This window comes from Acinonyx jubatus, chromosome F2 (genome assembly GCF_027475565.1).
Source record: "Acinonyx jubatus isolate Ajub_Pintada_27869175 chromosome F2, VMU_Ajub_asm_v1.0, whole genome shotgun sequence".
NCBI lineage: Eukaryota > Metazoa > Chordata > Mammalia > Carnivora > Felidae > Acinonyx > Acinonyx jubatus.
Window position 1 is genome coordinate 37,087,736 of NC_069394.1, and position 16,086 is coordinate 37,103,821.

General features: G+C 51.8%; 1 protein-coding gene across 7 annotated transcripts in view; it reads right to left on the reverse strand.

Moving 5' to 3' along the window:
- The window catches only part of VPS13B (vacuolar protein sorting 13 homolog B), a 794,855-nt gene that overhangs the window by 2,779 nt on the left and 775,990 nt on the right, over nucleotides 1-16,086 (reverse strand). For 6 of the 7 annotated variants that reach the window (XM_053208413.1, XM_053208414.1, XM_053208412.1 and 3 more), the window contains exons 57-61: nucleotides 14,551-14,727; nucleotides 12,473-12,643; nucleotides 5,659-5,835; nucleotides 3,464-3,566; nucleotides 2,643-2,892 (exon numbers count right to left, since the gene is read on the reverse strand). In XM_053208413.1, coding sequence (XP_053064388.1) covers nucleotides 2,643-2,892; nucleotides 3,464-3,566; nucleotides 5,659-5,835; nucleotides 12,473-12,643; nucleotides 14,551-14,727 — 878 coding nt within the window. Of the gene's footprint in view, nucleotides 1-2,573; nucleotides 2,893-3,463; nucleotides 3,567-5,658; nucleotides 5,836-12,472; nucleotides 12,644-14,550; nucleotides 14,728-16,086 lie in introns of all 7 variants that reach the window. The other variant, XM_053208416.1, reaches the window with a different exon arrangement.

A 16,086-nucleotide genomic window follows, 5' to 3' on the forward strand; every position in this document is an offset into this window, starting at 1 on the left:
GCAAAGGCCAGAGCTCTGATGATATCATTTGATGGGGTCAGAATTCAGCTGGAAAGCTTTGAAAACACAGAAAGTCTTAATTGCTCCTCCTGAACAGCAGCACAGGAAAACCCGTGCTGTGAAAGGAACCTGGCCAAGGAATAAATTGACCTTCTGACTCATGTTGAGCCTCTCATAAGGGATTTCAATAATGTGCCAGGCATATTAAGCAATTATTACCCTAAAAATGGCTGCATTTAACCAAGAAAAGCAAATGCTGATTTAAAAATATTTGAATCCTGCCACATTTCAATATACTGAGTGATGTCATCTACAAATTAATTCCTTCCAAATTTCAAAGGAGCTGTGTTTCCTAGTATCTGAAGCAAAAAAAGCAGAAAAGCCATTTTATATGAAGATCTAAAAATACCGTTCTTAGTTTTCCCTGGAAGACAGCAGGTAGGCTTCTTAACCCAGGTTTACATCTGTGGATTCAGTTTGCAGGTGACTAGTCCTGACATGAGCACGGCAGCTGAGGAAAAGACCCCGTGTCAAGCAGCACTGCCGGGTGATTCCCCCGCCTCGTTTTGCGCATACACTGGGTCACAGCACTCCTACGGAAGCGTGTGCTGTCTCAGAAAAGAAACGGGCATTTTGTTGTAAAGTTTGGGTCTCCTTCGGGGTGTGTGGGGAAGGGGGGTAGGGTTTGGACACAGGACTGAGGGGGCAGTTATTTCCTGTTTTTTAGGAGTTGGGGGAGGTAAAGTGGGATAGGTTCAGAGAAAGAATTTGGGGGCTGACTGCGTACTGGATCTCCACCATTTCTGTCCTGTGCCGGGACAGCCAGGTGCTGCTGGGTAAACTCCACAGCTGCCCTGCACTATTGCTGCCCTCAGTCATCTCTTCCGGCCTCTTCCCCCTTAATCCAGCCCCCTGTTCTCCCCGAGTACCGATGGAAGACCAGTGTTGAGCATGGTGTCCAGAGCATCGGTGCTTTTCTGCCTCTAACTCGGTGATCCCATGGTCTCAATTAACCTTGGCAACTTCTAGGAGTGGTGACTCCAGCTATCATCTCATTAACTCCTAGAGAAGCAGGCCTGTTCCCTCCCAGCTATGATAATTCCCCACAGTACCCTCCTCAAACAAAAGCCAAAGGGAGAAGGATCACAACTGAAGACAGTAGAGACCGTTTTAACAACAAAAGCTGAATCTCCAGTCTTCAGTTTCAGATACGAGATATTTCCCAAGCAGCTAAGGAATAACGCTAGATTCCCGAGGGCCTTGGAAGTTTCTCGTTAGGGACCAAGGACTTGAAGATAATGACACCGTCCCTTGCCAAATCCTGTAGCCAGATCACTGCTGCTTTATTGTCAATTGGATCAGAAGATTTTGGCAGATCTAAAGTCAGCCTGGACATCTGACCTCTGTTTATTCCCAGAAAGTCATCAACTCGAAGAGCAATGTGCGCCTAGTGCCAAGCCCCAGCTTAAAGCCTGACTGATTAGGATCCAAGAAGCTAGAGAAATCTCAGAGTTGTTGTGGTTGGCTGCCTTCCCTCTTCTCAGATAATTTTACCCAAACAGCGGTGCGAGGGAGACACAGGCTCCCATACCAGGAAGGAAATAAAGAACGGGGCAGGACCCGCCGCAGGCAGGTTTGCTGTCCTTTCCTGGGGCCACTCAGTCCTCAGGTTAGGACCAGCAGGTTCCAGCTTGCCACTGACCTGCACTCCCCTTGCTGAGTGGAAAAACAGGTCTGTTTCGTAGGTCAACTCTTAGAGACCCTTGGATCAGGCAGTGAATGGGGAGGCAGGAACAGAGCAGTTTTCCACGGGGTGCACCTGCTCGCCGCTGGACTGTAGGAAGCTGGTGTCGCTCTTGTCAGGGCTCACCCCTGACACCCAGTGTGCCCTGCCTGGGCCTCCATCCCGTGGCAACTTCTGTGTGGTCGGGAGCCAGCATGCAGTACAGGAACAGGCCAGGCTGGGCCAGAGAGCTGCCCCCAGAGCCTAAGCGGCAGCCCAGGGGGTGCCCCACGGTACTTAAGGGATGGGAATCTGCCCCGTGGGAAAGGGAACGCTGAGCCACACACAGTACAGAGCAGGGGGAGGAAAGAGATTCGTGCCCAGAATTCTGACCCGTGAGGTCTTGGAGTGGAAACGGGGGAGAGAGTGAGACCTCCTTCCTGGTTTGTGAACTTGTTTCCCGGTCCCCTCACTTCCGTGGCAGTCCTCTCCTGTGCCACCAGACTTGTGCCTGCTTTGTGGAGCAGCAGCACAGAATTGCTGCCTCGGCCCTGGCCCTTCTTGGACACACCTGTGTGTCCTGGAGCTCCGCTGTCCCGTCTCCTTCAGCACCCCGGCGCCCCGACGACCACGCCTCGTTCAGTTCGTATGGTGGCATAGCCCCAGGCCTCAAGTCCATCTGGCCCGCTGCTGGGCTCCCCTAAGGAAGCCTCACACACACACCTGGGTTGGGGCTTCCCAACTTGCTTCCGCACGGGCCCCCTGGTCCCCCTCCCCCACGCCGCTTCCTGTGACGGCCCTCCCGGTCCCCAGCAGCCTCCACAGGCTGCAGCCCCAACTGCCTGGTTACCGGCGGTCAGCCTGCATCTCCACTTCCCTGGCCGTTAGCCGCGCAGTCACCCCGTTTTCTGAAATGTACCTCCACGTCGCAGGCCACTCGCGGCTGCCTGAGCTGCACGATGAGCAGGTTGTTTTGCTTGCTGTCCTGTGCACAGTCGATCTCCGTGACAGGGAAGGCCTGCTGCTGCGTGTCCTCGCTGACGCTCACCACGAAGAGCACTTCCGAGGTCAGCAGCAGGCACCCTTCGTGCTCCTGGCCTGAGCCCCTCACCAGAACCACATCCAGGGCCATGTGGACTTCCGGTCTGCCCAGAGACTGAAGCATTTTCCTGTTTCAGAGGAGAGAAGTGAGGCTAGAAGCCAGTTTGGAAAAGATGGTCCTGTATCAGTGCGCACTGTACCAAGGGCTGGGGCATTCTTACGCGAAGGTCCCCAAAGGCAAAGGGCCCTCGCCAATCTGATGATCAACTTTAGCCTCACACGTAATGGCCACTTTCATTCGCAAACTGATTCTGGTCAATCGAATCCAGCTCCTTCCTGGGGACAAGGATTTCCCTTGGCTCTGACCAGCTCCTTTTCTTCCCATTAGAAACGTCACCCCTTATCAGAACGCTGCCTTCATGGAGAGTCCCCGGTCCCCTCGCAGGCCTAGGCTGCTCCGTCAGCGTGCAGCTTCCCCCGAGGGGTGCGCGAGAGGCGTCCCACATCTGGGGACGGCAGCCTCTCCCTGGCGCTATGATGGCCTCGCGCCACCTGAGATGCCGAACGTGGCCGCTCCTCACCACCCCCCCCCCCCCCCCCCCGCCGGGGCTCCCCTGGAAGTAGGGGCCGTTAGCTCGACAGCAAGCCAGGCCCTGTTAACATGCGTGTGCAGCTGAACAAGCGTCTAGATAATCTTACCAGACATATTTGACGTGGCTGTTCGGGGCCCGGTCAGCATGTAGATCACTTGGCTGATAGCGCTGTTTGGGAAGCTGAGAAAGTCCAGCTCCATGTAAAATACCTGTGGCGAGAGAAGTAAGGGAGTTTTACTAGTTGTTTTTCTGGAAACCAGTTCCACGGTATAGTGATGTCATCTGCTTATAGCCATCCATAAAACACTACAGATCCAAAATGATGTCAAGTCTCTGGAAGCGGTCGTATGGATAGATAGTCATTAAACACTGCAACGCTCTGAACTCTGGCGATCTTACATTAGCTACAAACTGAAAAATGAGTGAACGACAGTCCAAGCATAGGCCGGACTGGCAATTAACGGAAGCATCACGCTCCTGGGAGTAATCCATCCTGAGCAACAGCTCACACGCCATTACAGTTTATGCGATAAAGTCAAGATTGTTAGCTGACTTCCTTGCTTAATGTTACAATACTTCTGTATCTGTACTGGGCTGGGCAAACAATAAAAAACACAACACACACAGAGATGCACACAAAGGCACATGGTTTGCCTAGATACAGTATTTCAGTGACTTAATCCAGCTGTTAAACACGAATCCATTTACATTTATGAGCACTCGTGGGGCCTCCGGTTTATTACACGCTCCCCCTGGTGCCGGCACCGAACGAGGGCACCCAGCAGCACCACGCGGCCTCCAAAGAGACTCTCCAGAACCAAAGATGGTACAGCATGTGTGCTTCCCGAGGGCTTGTAAATGTTTATAAACGAGGCACAGTCATTAGACTGAGAGTTAGTGGTTTGTAAAACCTTCAGTGCGGTAATAAAAGTTTTACAAGAATGATGGAAAGCAACAAGGCCACGTGAAGCTCTGCTCCGAGATGCTCTGACCTACGGGAGGGGTCCTCGGCCCGGGAGACTCCCGGTGAGGAACAAAGGGATTTATGAAGGATGGGCTGGGGTCTGCAGCCACGGAACGCTGTTTACTGATGTGTAAGCATCTGATAAAGGGAGTGTGCCTGGGCCGCTTTCGGGCTACGGCGGTTCTTTGTGCCCCGTTCCCTGTGAGTGAAAATGTCATTCACGGAAGGAGGGGCGGGGGAGAGAGGGAGGGAGGGAGAGACAGAGACAGAAACGGGGAGGGAGGAGGCGAGGGGAAAAGCCAAAGGGAACACATGTTCGCATCTGTGTGGTCTCTGAAAGCCCCTCCGGATGGTTGCCGGAGCGTGGGCATTTGCCTCCCGCTCTCCTCTTCCTTCTCAGACACTCCTGTCGGCCCCGCGGAGGCGCGGGGTGCCTGCGGTGAGATGAACCCCGGCCGCTATGGCCGGAGGCAGAGGGCTCGTGTGTCTGACAGCCCAGCCCTCCTGCGGTCTGTGAGAGTGGCCAGACAGCCGGCTCGAGGACCAGAATGAGGGCACGGAGTGTCGGTAAAAAGGGAACAGTCGCAGTCACCTGTTGGTCAGGGTACTGCGGTGCGCTCTGCGAAGAGCGCAGAACATAATACCGGGGGGGGGGGAGGCGCTTCCTGCGGCACACCCATCACTCCTGCGTGTACACGAGCGTGGGAGGGGCCCGGCACCCCACCATCCGAGAGCAGGTGGTGCCACGAGCCCGTTCCCCACAGCTGTCTGCTCGGGGAAAGGCTTTCCGGGAACTCGGCCCAGAGTCCGCAGAAGCAGGGCTCTGTGAGCGCGTGTGCGCGAACCCACGTACGCCCGGGGGCACACACACGCTCCTCTCTCTCCGAATACATACATGCTGCCTCCACACAGATATCTTCCTGCCTTATAACCTACTTTTCCTTTCAAACTGGTCACCAGAAAAAGCAATAGTTCTAGCCTCTGCTTCAATATTTTCTACATATCGCTCTCAACTGCCTTCAGCCTCTCACTGGTTTCTTCTCACTAAAGTCTATTTTATTTAGATGTACTGTAAAAAAAAGATTCTGTGAGATAGATATAATGAAATTACAAATTGATTTCCTGGGCCCTTATTATAATTTACGATTAGTAGTATGATTCTACCCTTTGCACAAATAAGTGTAAGGAGCTGAGAAAGACGGCTATTTGCCTACTTGTAGATGTATCCATTCTATTTTCACTGCTTTGCCATGCGAAGGCCTACGTTAACTCGGAGACCCTAACCGCAAACTAATCGGTGACGTCTGAGCTGGCCTGTCGGGTGCCCCGCCACTTACCATAGCCAGTCTGTGACACGAGCTCAGCGGCTCCTCCGATGGGCTTTGTGAACACCCCCATGATTCCTTTCCCCACGCCCGAGATGACACCCTTGGCCTTGTGTCCTGCTGAAGCATGAGCTTCCGATGTTCTCTGGAAGTTCTGCATGGGCTGATCGACTATGCCAGCAATTGCACCTGAAAGACAGCAAATGCCTCCAGTGAGGACTGAGGCTTAAAATCCCGAGAGAGAGAAAACCTTCAATCCAGAAGACAGTTTTATGTGGATTGAAGATGAAAATGCACCCTCCTTAGGAAGTTCTTTACTATACATTTATTCATCAATTACGTAAGTTCATGGAGCACTGAGTTAGACATGTATGATCTTCACCAGAACATAATATTCAGCCTGGGTTTTTGGTCCATCACAGTTAGGATCTGTGAAGTCCGGTTCAGAATTTAATAACCAAGTCAGACTATTTCCAAAGTGACACTTCACACGCCTTTGTCCAGAAGACAAAGAGGAGAGAGCAAGCCTGCTCAGCCTGATACATTTTCACTGAAGTAAGAGGGTGAAAAAAACTGGAAGAGACCGTCCCCTTTCCATGTTCTCCCTTTTAATAGTGATAAGAGAAATTCTTTAATAATACATTAATGTAATTGTTGACACAGCAATTATTTCTATTATAGCTAATCTGTTTTGAGTGCTTGCTATGTGCTGGGGACTATATCGAGTGTTATTTGTATGAGATCATTAATCCTCATAATCCTAGGAGTCGGACGTGGTTTTTATCCTCAGCTCCTAGATAAGGCCGAGGAGCACAGAGAGGTTAAGGAGTTTGTCCCCAAGGTCACACAGCTGTCCTATGCCTGAGCCAGGGTTTGAGTCGAGAGAGGCAGAGTCCCAGCCCAGCTCTAAACCACCAAGCTGTTCACTGATCCTGTTTATAAAAGAGGCTCTCCGGTCTGCCAGTCTTAGAAAAACTTCCTTCCTTCCTACTTCCATTGAGGTTTGGCCGCTTGCTCTTCACTTCAGAACAGCTACCCTGCTCTCAGCAGTCTGCTCCCGCGGTTTTCCCAGAGGGCAGCCCGGTCAGGTATCCTGGAGGGCGAATCCCTCCGCCTCCTGTGGGTCCTTCCTCTTGTTCCTCTTGCTTTGAGACTTCATAAGGGCTTCACTGGTCCCAGTTTTGTTTTGTTTTTTCTTTCCCCCAATGATGGAGTGGAGGGTTCTCTAGCTCAGTGAGAGGTAAACATTTTATTACAGTTCTTGACAGAATTTTCTGTTTTCAACTCAGTCCTGCTAGGATTAATGGCAAGGATGGAAAATGCAGAGTCCCCCTGGTAGAAATTTTAGTACATGTCAAAACCCATTATTCCAAATGCCACTAATTCAAAGTCTCTTGGGTAAACGGAGATTTCCAGGTCTCTGTTAATGACCTGCTAATTTCAAGTAATATTTCCCTGAACAAAATCCAGTAAAACAAAGGCCAGTTCCTTCGGGTCAATTGTAAAGGGAAAGTTCTTCATGGATTCCATTCCTCTGAATTTGGACAGAGCCATTTAAATTTATGTATCGACAGATTAAGAATGACCTGAGGCGACAGGTCTGTTTCTCAGCCTTGACCAAAGCTTCCCAAACCTTCTCAGCAACTGACTGAGGAGGCAGAGGACGCTGCTCCCCAGTGGCCCCAGCTTCCCTGGCTGTGGAGGGCCGAGGGGTCACTGTTTCAGCGCCCTCCAGACACCCCTCCCGGCACTCAGGCTGGGGAGCTTGCCTCGTGTGTATAGGAGGAGGACTGTGATGCCCTGCTGTCCATCCATGAGGTTGGGAGTCAGAGCAGCTGGGAAGTGTCAATGGGGGTGGTGGCCACCATTGGTGCACGGCAGAGGCAAGAACCATGGGGGTCTTCTCTTCAGATCATCTCAGGGTAGACAGTTCAAAGGGAATAGCATCAAATCAAAGAATATAGCTTTTGTGGGGCACCTGGGTGGCTCAGTTGGTTGAGTGTCCGACTTTGGCTCAGGTCATGATCTCACGGTTTGTGGGTTCGAGCCCCGCATTGGGCTCTGTGCTGACGGCTCAGAGCCTGGAGCCCGCTTCTGATTCTGTGTCTCCCTCTCTCTCTGCCCCTCCCCCACTTGTGCTCTCTCTCTGCCTCTCAAAAATAAAATAAATGTAAAAAAAAAATACAGCTTTTGTAACGACATGATCTGATTTCTTTGAAAGGTCTCCAAGCTTAAGTCAGTAGGAAAATGGAGGGAAATACAAACTCACCAATAGATTAAATTATTTAAGAAATGCCTTTTCTCAAGGACAGATTTCCATTAAGACTATTAAAATTGAGTTGAGGGGCCTGTGGTTACTTCATGGAGAAGCTTCCACTTCCCTTTAACGTGCCAGGCCTAATCTCTACGAGGAACATAGAGCCTTGATGGCCGTGAGTATCCATACAGAGCTCTAACTTCTAACTTCTACCTGCCTAAGTGCAAACAGGTATCACAGTGAAACTTCCCTTTGATCTTCCACTTTCTCCGGCCACCAGCCACAGGGAGGGCTCAGTAACTGCGGCTTTGATAGATAAACTCTTTGGGCAGCCCAGAGAGTGGAAAATCTGAACCTCATGACAAGGTGTTAGATTCTCAGAGGTAGAGAAGGAGCTGTCAGATCCCATGCCCCCGCCCAGCACCAGACTCTGGAGGGGAAAAGCTGGCCTGTCACACACACCAACACCTCACTGGTCACCAGGTGCGAGCCGGAGACCAGAGAGGCCGTGAGAGACTAGCAGCCATTTCGCGGCATCTGCAGCCCTGCCCGGAGAGAGGCAGCTTCTCTCAGGGCTTCAGCAGGCTCTCTTATTAGGTCTAATCCACCTAAATCCCACGACTGGTAAATTATTTACTGTCATATACTTGACCTCTGCTCTAAGTAGTGGAAACTGATCCCCAAACTTGTCTGTTGGCATCCGGCCCACGGGGCGGGCGGCCACATGGAGCTGGCTGTGATGTGATGAAGGGAGGTGCGGAAGGAAGCGTGCCTCGGAGGGGAGTTTCCGTGCGCTCTGCGCGTGCCGGGCGAGGCAGAGGCGGGAGGTGTTCCCTTTGCTACCCTTTAGCTGGAGGAGGAAGGCTTTCTTTGTGAAGCAAGCGGGGGGCTCCCTCACTCTTCCAGGACCAGCTCCCCAGCCTTGGGCGTAAAACACTGCTCGCCGCTCTATGAAGCTTCCTGCCTACGTGGCTATTTTGGTGCTGCCCTCGCCACGTGCTGTAATTTTACTTTGGACACTTTTTTTTTTTCAGATCGCAACAGCAGAGGCACAGGCCTAAGGCGGGCAGTACGGCACAGCACTTCAGAGACGAACCAAACCTACACATAGAGTACGGGAGGTATTCTAGCTTGAGGCCAGAACAGATTAATTTCACCGGGGAGGAAGCACTTCTGTTATTCCCAGATTCTCCACTAACTGCAACCCGCCTGCCGACGGCCGGTAGTGGCATCGGGACTGCTCGTCGGTGCCAAGTCCTGGTGCCTGGCTCTTCCTCACTCACTCCAGGGCAAACGTCCCGATTCACCTGGGAGAGGCCGATTTGGGTGGGATTCCGAGGGGCAGACCAAGCGTGGCATGGACACGGAGGGTGCAGCTGCTGGGAAATCCGGCAGTGCTTCGGCCATCAGGCAGCGGCCCAAGAGAAGGGGATGACAGAAGCAAGCTCTGACATCCTGCCTTTGGTATTCACGAGAGAGAAGTCTGGGAGGGAACACGGCGTGTGACCGTGACACGGAGCTCACATCCTCTCCCAGCACGGACTCCAGGGTGCAGGAGAAAGGGGGGTGTTTGGGGAGTCGGTTTGGTAAATGTGGGGAAGCCTTATTACCAATTCTGTAGGCTAAACAGAGTTTTCCCCAAAGCCACTGCTCTCTCAAAACTGGTGGCGCTCGTCCAAGCGCCTCGGCGGCATCTCTCCACCGGCTGACACTTCCTTGCTGACTCGGGGCGACGCGGCTGGGCACGGCAGCTAACGACTCCCTTTGATTTTTCAAGGACCTCGTAACACTCCACAGTGTCCCCATGAGGGTGAAACAGAGGCAAGAAGGCCCACCAAACCCATAAACATTTGGGGAAAATGTGTTTTTCCTACCCTGGAACTTTCAATTGTTCAGTCTCCCCACATCCTGATTGTTTCCAGGCTCGGAGCCCTCCAGGGTGGGTGACATGTAGAAAAAAGCCCAGGCTCTTGTCCTGGTGGAGGTGTGACATGGGCAAGTCACTTAACTTCCTATCTGTGCCAGGGCTTGCAGATCAGACAGGATGACACATGTGAAAATGCTCCGTCAACTCTCAAGTGGTCTTTCAATATATTTTTGCTAACTGGGTTGTAAATGTTTCTTCTAGAGGAAGAAACCGAGGAACTAATATTCTGGTTTCACTCAGCATGGGTTTCAAACAAAATGATAATAGCTCTAACTTCAATCAGGCACTTCATTGCATTTAGCAGTTGTAAGCACCATTTCTGGGGACAAATTAAACGGTGATAAATCTAGAATTTCCTAGGTGAGGGACTTGATTGGTCCTCCTCTTGTCCCTCCTCTTGTCTTCCTGCTACACATCAGGTAGTTCTAGGACTGGACGTTTTTGAGATGACCCGGTGATTGAGTAGGACAGAGAGTTCTTGAACTCCCAGAGGGAAGGCGGCAGATTGGAGCCAACTCGGAGATGCTCACTGGGAACTAAAAATGTCTGAGGAGCATGGCAATGGGCGCTTCGCTCAGGGTGCGTGGCTAGAGGCAGTGCTCCTGGGGGCCCAAGGTCAGGCGGCTGCCTGCACGTGCAGTCAGCACACACCTAGAAGGGATTTCCATCATCCACAGAACTCCCAGGTCTTTGGAAATTACCAGAAATGCAGAAAGACTGTGAGCCCACTCACAGAAGAAGAAGTTTCACAGACAGACTAAATGATTCCCTAGCATGTATATGAAGTTGTACAAGACGTGACAGAGCAAAGATGAGAGTTTTAGGACTTTCTGGCCTGGTTAACAACAGGCGCCGAATTAAAAAGTGGGACACCGCAGAGGGAGGATCGTGGTTCCTCACATAATGGATTTCTACCACCAGGCCCAATTTTACACAGTGGCACCTGGGTAGCGGGTGTGGGCTTGTCTGGGTGGGAAAAGGACGGACTGGTTGGGAGGGACACAGCCACAGGCCAGCCAGCTCGGGTCTCCTCTGCTGAGCACCTGTGAACCCCAAACAGAGCTTGGCTAGAGGGAAGGAAGCTCTCCTGCCCAGTGTAGAGGGCCTAGAAGCCCATGATTCTTAGCCAAAAAAGGCCCCAAAGACCCCAAAGACCCCAACCAATGATCTGAAGCCTCCAAGATAACCTCAGTCACTTCCTGTGGTTCCAGCAACTTGATCCCTTGAACTGAAACTAAAGCAAGACTGCTCCCGCCATTGTCTGCTTGTCTTTCTCTGGTGGGACGCTCTTTGAAATGAGGCAACTATTACAGTTTCTTTGCTACCAGAACCTAATAATGAGTATCAGTGGTGCTGTTTACCAAACACGGACACTTTGCCTGGCACAGGTCATTATTATTACCTCTAAATCATGTTATTACCAGCCCCAATTTATAAAGGAGAAACCCAAGTTCAGAGAAGAGAAGAACATGCCTGAGGTCACAAAGAAAGGACCCTGACACCCTCGTCTGGGTCCGCTGGCCCCTCAGGAATGTGGCTCGCTCCCACGCCACTGTGCCTTCCCTGGAGCAGACACCCTGGCCTCCGGACTGCTCCTCTACCTGAAAGTTCCATCCCAGGTCATACGTAAGCCTCCCAGTTTACACGCGCATCATCACACGACAGTGCCCCACACCACAGAATGTTACGACTTAAACAATTTCCAGTAACTTGACCTGAGCTAACATCTCACTGCTTCCTCCCAGGGCCTCGGCTGGCTGTGCTGCGGGCTGAGGCTAGAACTACAGACGGGAGAGAGGACAAATCCTTTCAAGCTCATCTTGTCTGACCTCTGCTCTCCCCGCTCTGGGCACTTTGATCTCCCTGAGATGCACACTCCTTCTGATGCACAGCAGGCCAGCTGCCAAGCAATACAGTTTTAAATTCCTTTGCAAACAAATAAACAAAAGATACCCTTGAAAATCCTGCTCTGCAAAATTTCAGCTCTGAAGCTTCCTTTTTATAGATCTTTCCAAAGCAACTTATTTTTCGAACATTTGTAGTCCTTGGAAATATCCACGGTAATCTTCACTTCTAACTATACCATCTGGCTGCTCGACAAACAGTAATTACTCTGAGGCTGAGCCTGCACTCTTGAAAAAAATAAAAGGGGAGAAGCGGGCTCCTCACTGAAGTTTATGTGACGTTCGCACGCCGCTGAAGTGCTTCTCAAAGGTGAGCATCTGCCATAAGTGCATGGCGGAGAGGGCGTGGCACAACGTCTGCCTGTGACCTTGACAAGCGAACAGTGGCCCTGTGCTGCTGTCCTTGCGCTGACACCCCCACACTTGGGGGGCGCCTATGGAAGGACACTTATGTGGGCGGGGGGGGGGTGGGTAGAGCCTGGGCATCTGTGCAGGTGAGCCTCTATCCGGGAAGGTCAGGGGACGGCCCCATCATGGCTGTTGATGGCTTTGGTAAGGAGGTCCTGTCCCAGTGCCTCATGGATGCAGGGCAGGAAGCAGAGGGAGTGCCCTCCTCTCCCTGAGCCTCAGCTTTGCCTGCAGGAAGGATGGAAACCATACAACCACCCCTAGTCCCGGGGAACTGAGCACCTGGCCGGCCCGCAGAGCCATGAGCGCGCGTCCCCCACAGCCCCTTACCGAGCAGGCTGATGCCCAGGCGGGACAGGCCCTGTCGCAGCCCCTCGCCCAGGCTCTCGGGCAGCTGCCGCCGCCACTCCTCCTGCCGGTTGTAGTGCTCCTCATCCAGTGAGAGGCGGTCCATGTTCCGGGCCAGGCTCGTGGCCAGGTTGGTGATGGAGGTGAGGGTACCTGAGGGCACAAGAGCACGTGGGTTGGCCTTATGGTCACATATATGGGGGGCCCCCGGGGAGCGGTCCTCACAGGGCTGGTGGGGGGGGGAGGGGTGCCTTGGGACCTGCCCAGGCGGTGAGTGACGGGGGCTTCCTTTGGGCAGCTTGAAGCAACAGCCTGAAGAAAATTGTGAAAAAAAGGCGAAGATTAACACTTGCTCACCAGGGTGACGGCCCACCTCAAAACGGGTCAGGCGAGAATCTCTGTTGCCAGAAAAATGCCCAGAGTTTCAGACGAAAGTAGCATTTGCTATTGTTTGATGGTGGAGGCTTGGCTAGAGCACTCAGTTTTGAAGTCCTCACTGAGGCCCAGTTTTGAAAGTTAAAATTTGCTCTCATTTTAAAGGTTAAGGTCATGCTGCTGAATCTTAGATTGTAAAGAAATATTTCTATTTAGGAATAAAATTCATTTCCCCCCTTCATCTCTCATAGCAGAGGGAGACCCTAAACTGTATCACCAGACATTCAGAGGCAACAACGATTGGTGCCGCACAGAACATGTGCGGTTTGGATTCTCGGGGTGTTAACTGAAAACAGTGAGGACAATAAAGGAGAGAGGACACGGGAAAGCCATGACTATGTCGGGTTTTCTGGCAAGTCTGTACAGGTCTCAGTGAAGCCACACTGAAAGACATCAATGGACAGATCCTGACACTAACGAATTCACTCATCTGTGAGAGGATGTCCGGCTCCAAGAGGAGACGGAAGATGTCGTTTTTGCCGCTGCATCTTTACCAGTAATCTAAAAAGAAAAAGTCCACGTGCACACGCAGACAGCAGCAAATGAGACAGATTTCCCTAAGAGAAGGAGAGAACAAGTGTAAAACACATTCAGTGAGTCAGTATGCTAAAATTACTGCGGGCTTCAGTTTAGCAGGTGTCGGTTGTCTTATTTGAAAATAAAAACAACAGAACCACAAAGACTCAAGTGTCGGGAGTGACTCATCGGTGAGCTCCTCCGGCTCTCAGCTCACAGGCCTCCCGGACGGCCGGGGCCCAGGGGAGTGGGCCCGGCCTCGTCCACACAACTCGGTTTACTGCTCTTGCCATTCTCCTGCCAGCCCCCCTCTAGCACGACGGGCGCTCATATTTCAGGCTCCTCTGCTTTTGAGCCTTCTGGAGACTTCTATAACCTACCCGCTCATAACAGAGTTGCAGCACTGTTGACATTAAAAAGCCTTTTATGGGGGAGAAGCCCTTTGCCCTGTTTTCCCTGCCTCCTGCTGAGAAGAAAAGGGGACTCAGATGGCCCTTGTTAGTTCCCGAGTCACTGCCAACCTGACCAAAATATCGTCAAGCACACACAGGGGTAAAACGAAAACATTCCCCTTCATGCGGGCAGCAGTCTGGCTTCTGTGCCCCATGACCTATCCGGGCCACAAGATGGCACTGTTGATGTGGCATATGCTGGAGGAAAGCTGGCTGGTCCCCTCCAAATCCGCTTCCATGTCCAAACGTATCCATGTCCTTCCGCAAGTTATGACAACTGTATCTACATTTAAAAAAATGAAGAGGCAACACAGTGTAGGGTTTCTGATGTGTAGCAGAAGTCCTGAACACCTTTAATATTTCTGTATTTATCGCATGGAATAACAGTTGAGCCAATGCTTGTTTTCCCAATGGGAGGTTTAAGATTCTGAAGTTTCTGAAACATTTTCACACACTGCAGGCAAGCAGCGATCTGTTTAAAACATAAGGCATTAGATGTGAGCTTTGTTACAAATCCAACATTTCACGGCAATCGAACGGGCTAAACAAAGGTAGAGGCACACTGAAGGCCCTGAAAGCTGTAATGTGTTCTTCAAAAAGGAAAAATAAGGGGAGGAATGAACATGAGGCTTTAGGAAAAGAAACCAAAGTAGCTACCTTTGGAAATGTGCTTTACAAATGACGTCGTCCCTCTGGAGACTCCACTCACGAAGGCTCCCGGGCCTCTGGTCAGCCCCTCGTACGGAAGCCTAAAGAAGTCGGCGATGCCATTCCCGACGCTTCGCACCAAACTTGCGGGGCTGCCGAGGATTTCCAGAGATCCAACCACCCAGCCTGGAAGGGACCAACGGGAAGGGGCTACTGAGACCTTCAATGCGGCACTCTCAACATTGGGGAACAGTGACCCATTTTCCCTGCAATTCATTTTTCACACTGGAATTGAGAATGTTATAAGCTCCTCTGGAGCACAATCTGGGAAATAACTCATTCACTGTGAATTCATAAATGGCAAACTTTCATACTTTATAAATCAAAGCGATCCTTTGGCAGCCTCACAAATAGCTTTAATATGACTTCCTTGCCCGAGTCTCCTGTATTCCTGCTAAGAGGGACCCGCGTGCGAGGGGACACACGTTCCCATGCACCCGAGGAAAGGCGGTCTCCCAGGGTGCAGGTGTTTGCAGGCTGGGAAGCTGTCTTTAGAACCACCTCAGGGCAGCGGAGGCACCAGGAGGGGGAGGAGGCCAGATGCTAAATGGGGTGTTGCAAAGGAGAGGCAAAGTTCTGACAAGGATGGAGGAGTTATTTTTAATCTTTCCCAATCCTACCCAGCTGAGTGCTTTCCTTTGGAGCAGAGCTGAAGCCAGACAAATGTCTCCCCTTCAACCCCAGCTTCAGTTGTGTAAACATTGGTGACATGGACATACTGATTAGGTTAGTGAGAGGGAGTGTTCCCTTCCAGTGTCCCAGGAGGGGAGCTTTGGATCTGGTTTCCTATTTGAGCAGGGGCTTGCCAGGGGCCGGCCTGCTCAGTGGCCTGACTGCGGTGTATGCTGCCTCGTGGGAACGTGGCTGTGCGTGAACTTCACCGTGGCTTCCCTTCACCTTGCTCCCCGGGGAGGGGGCTCAGCACTTTCACCCAGTGGACTGGAGGGGCTGGCAGGGCCAAGGGCTACGCACAGGTTTCTAGGCAGGTGACTTCCTCTGGGAACCACGGACCCCCCGCCAGACTGTGGCCAAGAGTGCTCTTGTGGGGAGGCCGTGGGGACAGGACGCGTGTGGGAGCGAATCCTGCCTCACCAGTAGATTCTTGGAGGACAAGCCTGAGACAGACCCTCAGTCAAGTCACTGGTCCCAGAGGGTCAGCAAGGTGTGGCTGCAAGAACCACGCCAGAACCCTAAAGGGTTCCGGGCCCAGCCCCTATACATAGAGAAAGACATTCTTAAATTTTGAGTCCATTCCTCTTTTCTGGAACATCAGGAGGATACCACTAGGGTTTAGGTTAAAAGAGGGAATCAGTTCCAGAAGGTAAGAACTATAAATGGGAGGGCCTCTGGGTGCCAGGCATTCAGCTTATTTCATGCTCAAGGTCACTGTGCAAATGAAGTGCTGTTACATCCCTTTACATAAGGATGAGTTAATGACTGGGCTTCTCCCTGGGCTCAGGGGTAGCAGCCTCAGGGGACCGAGAT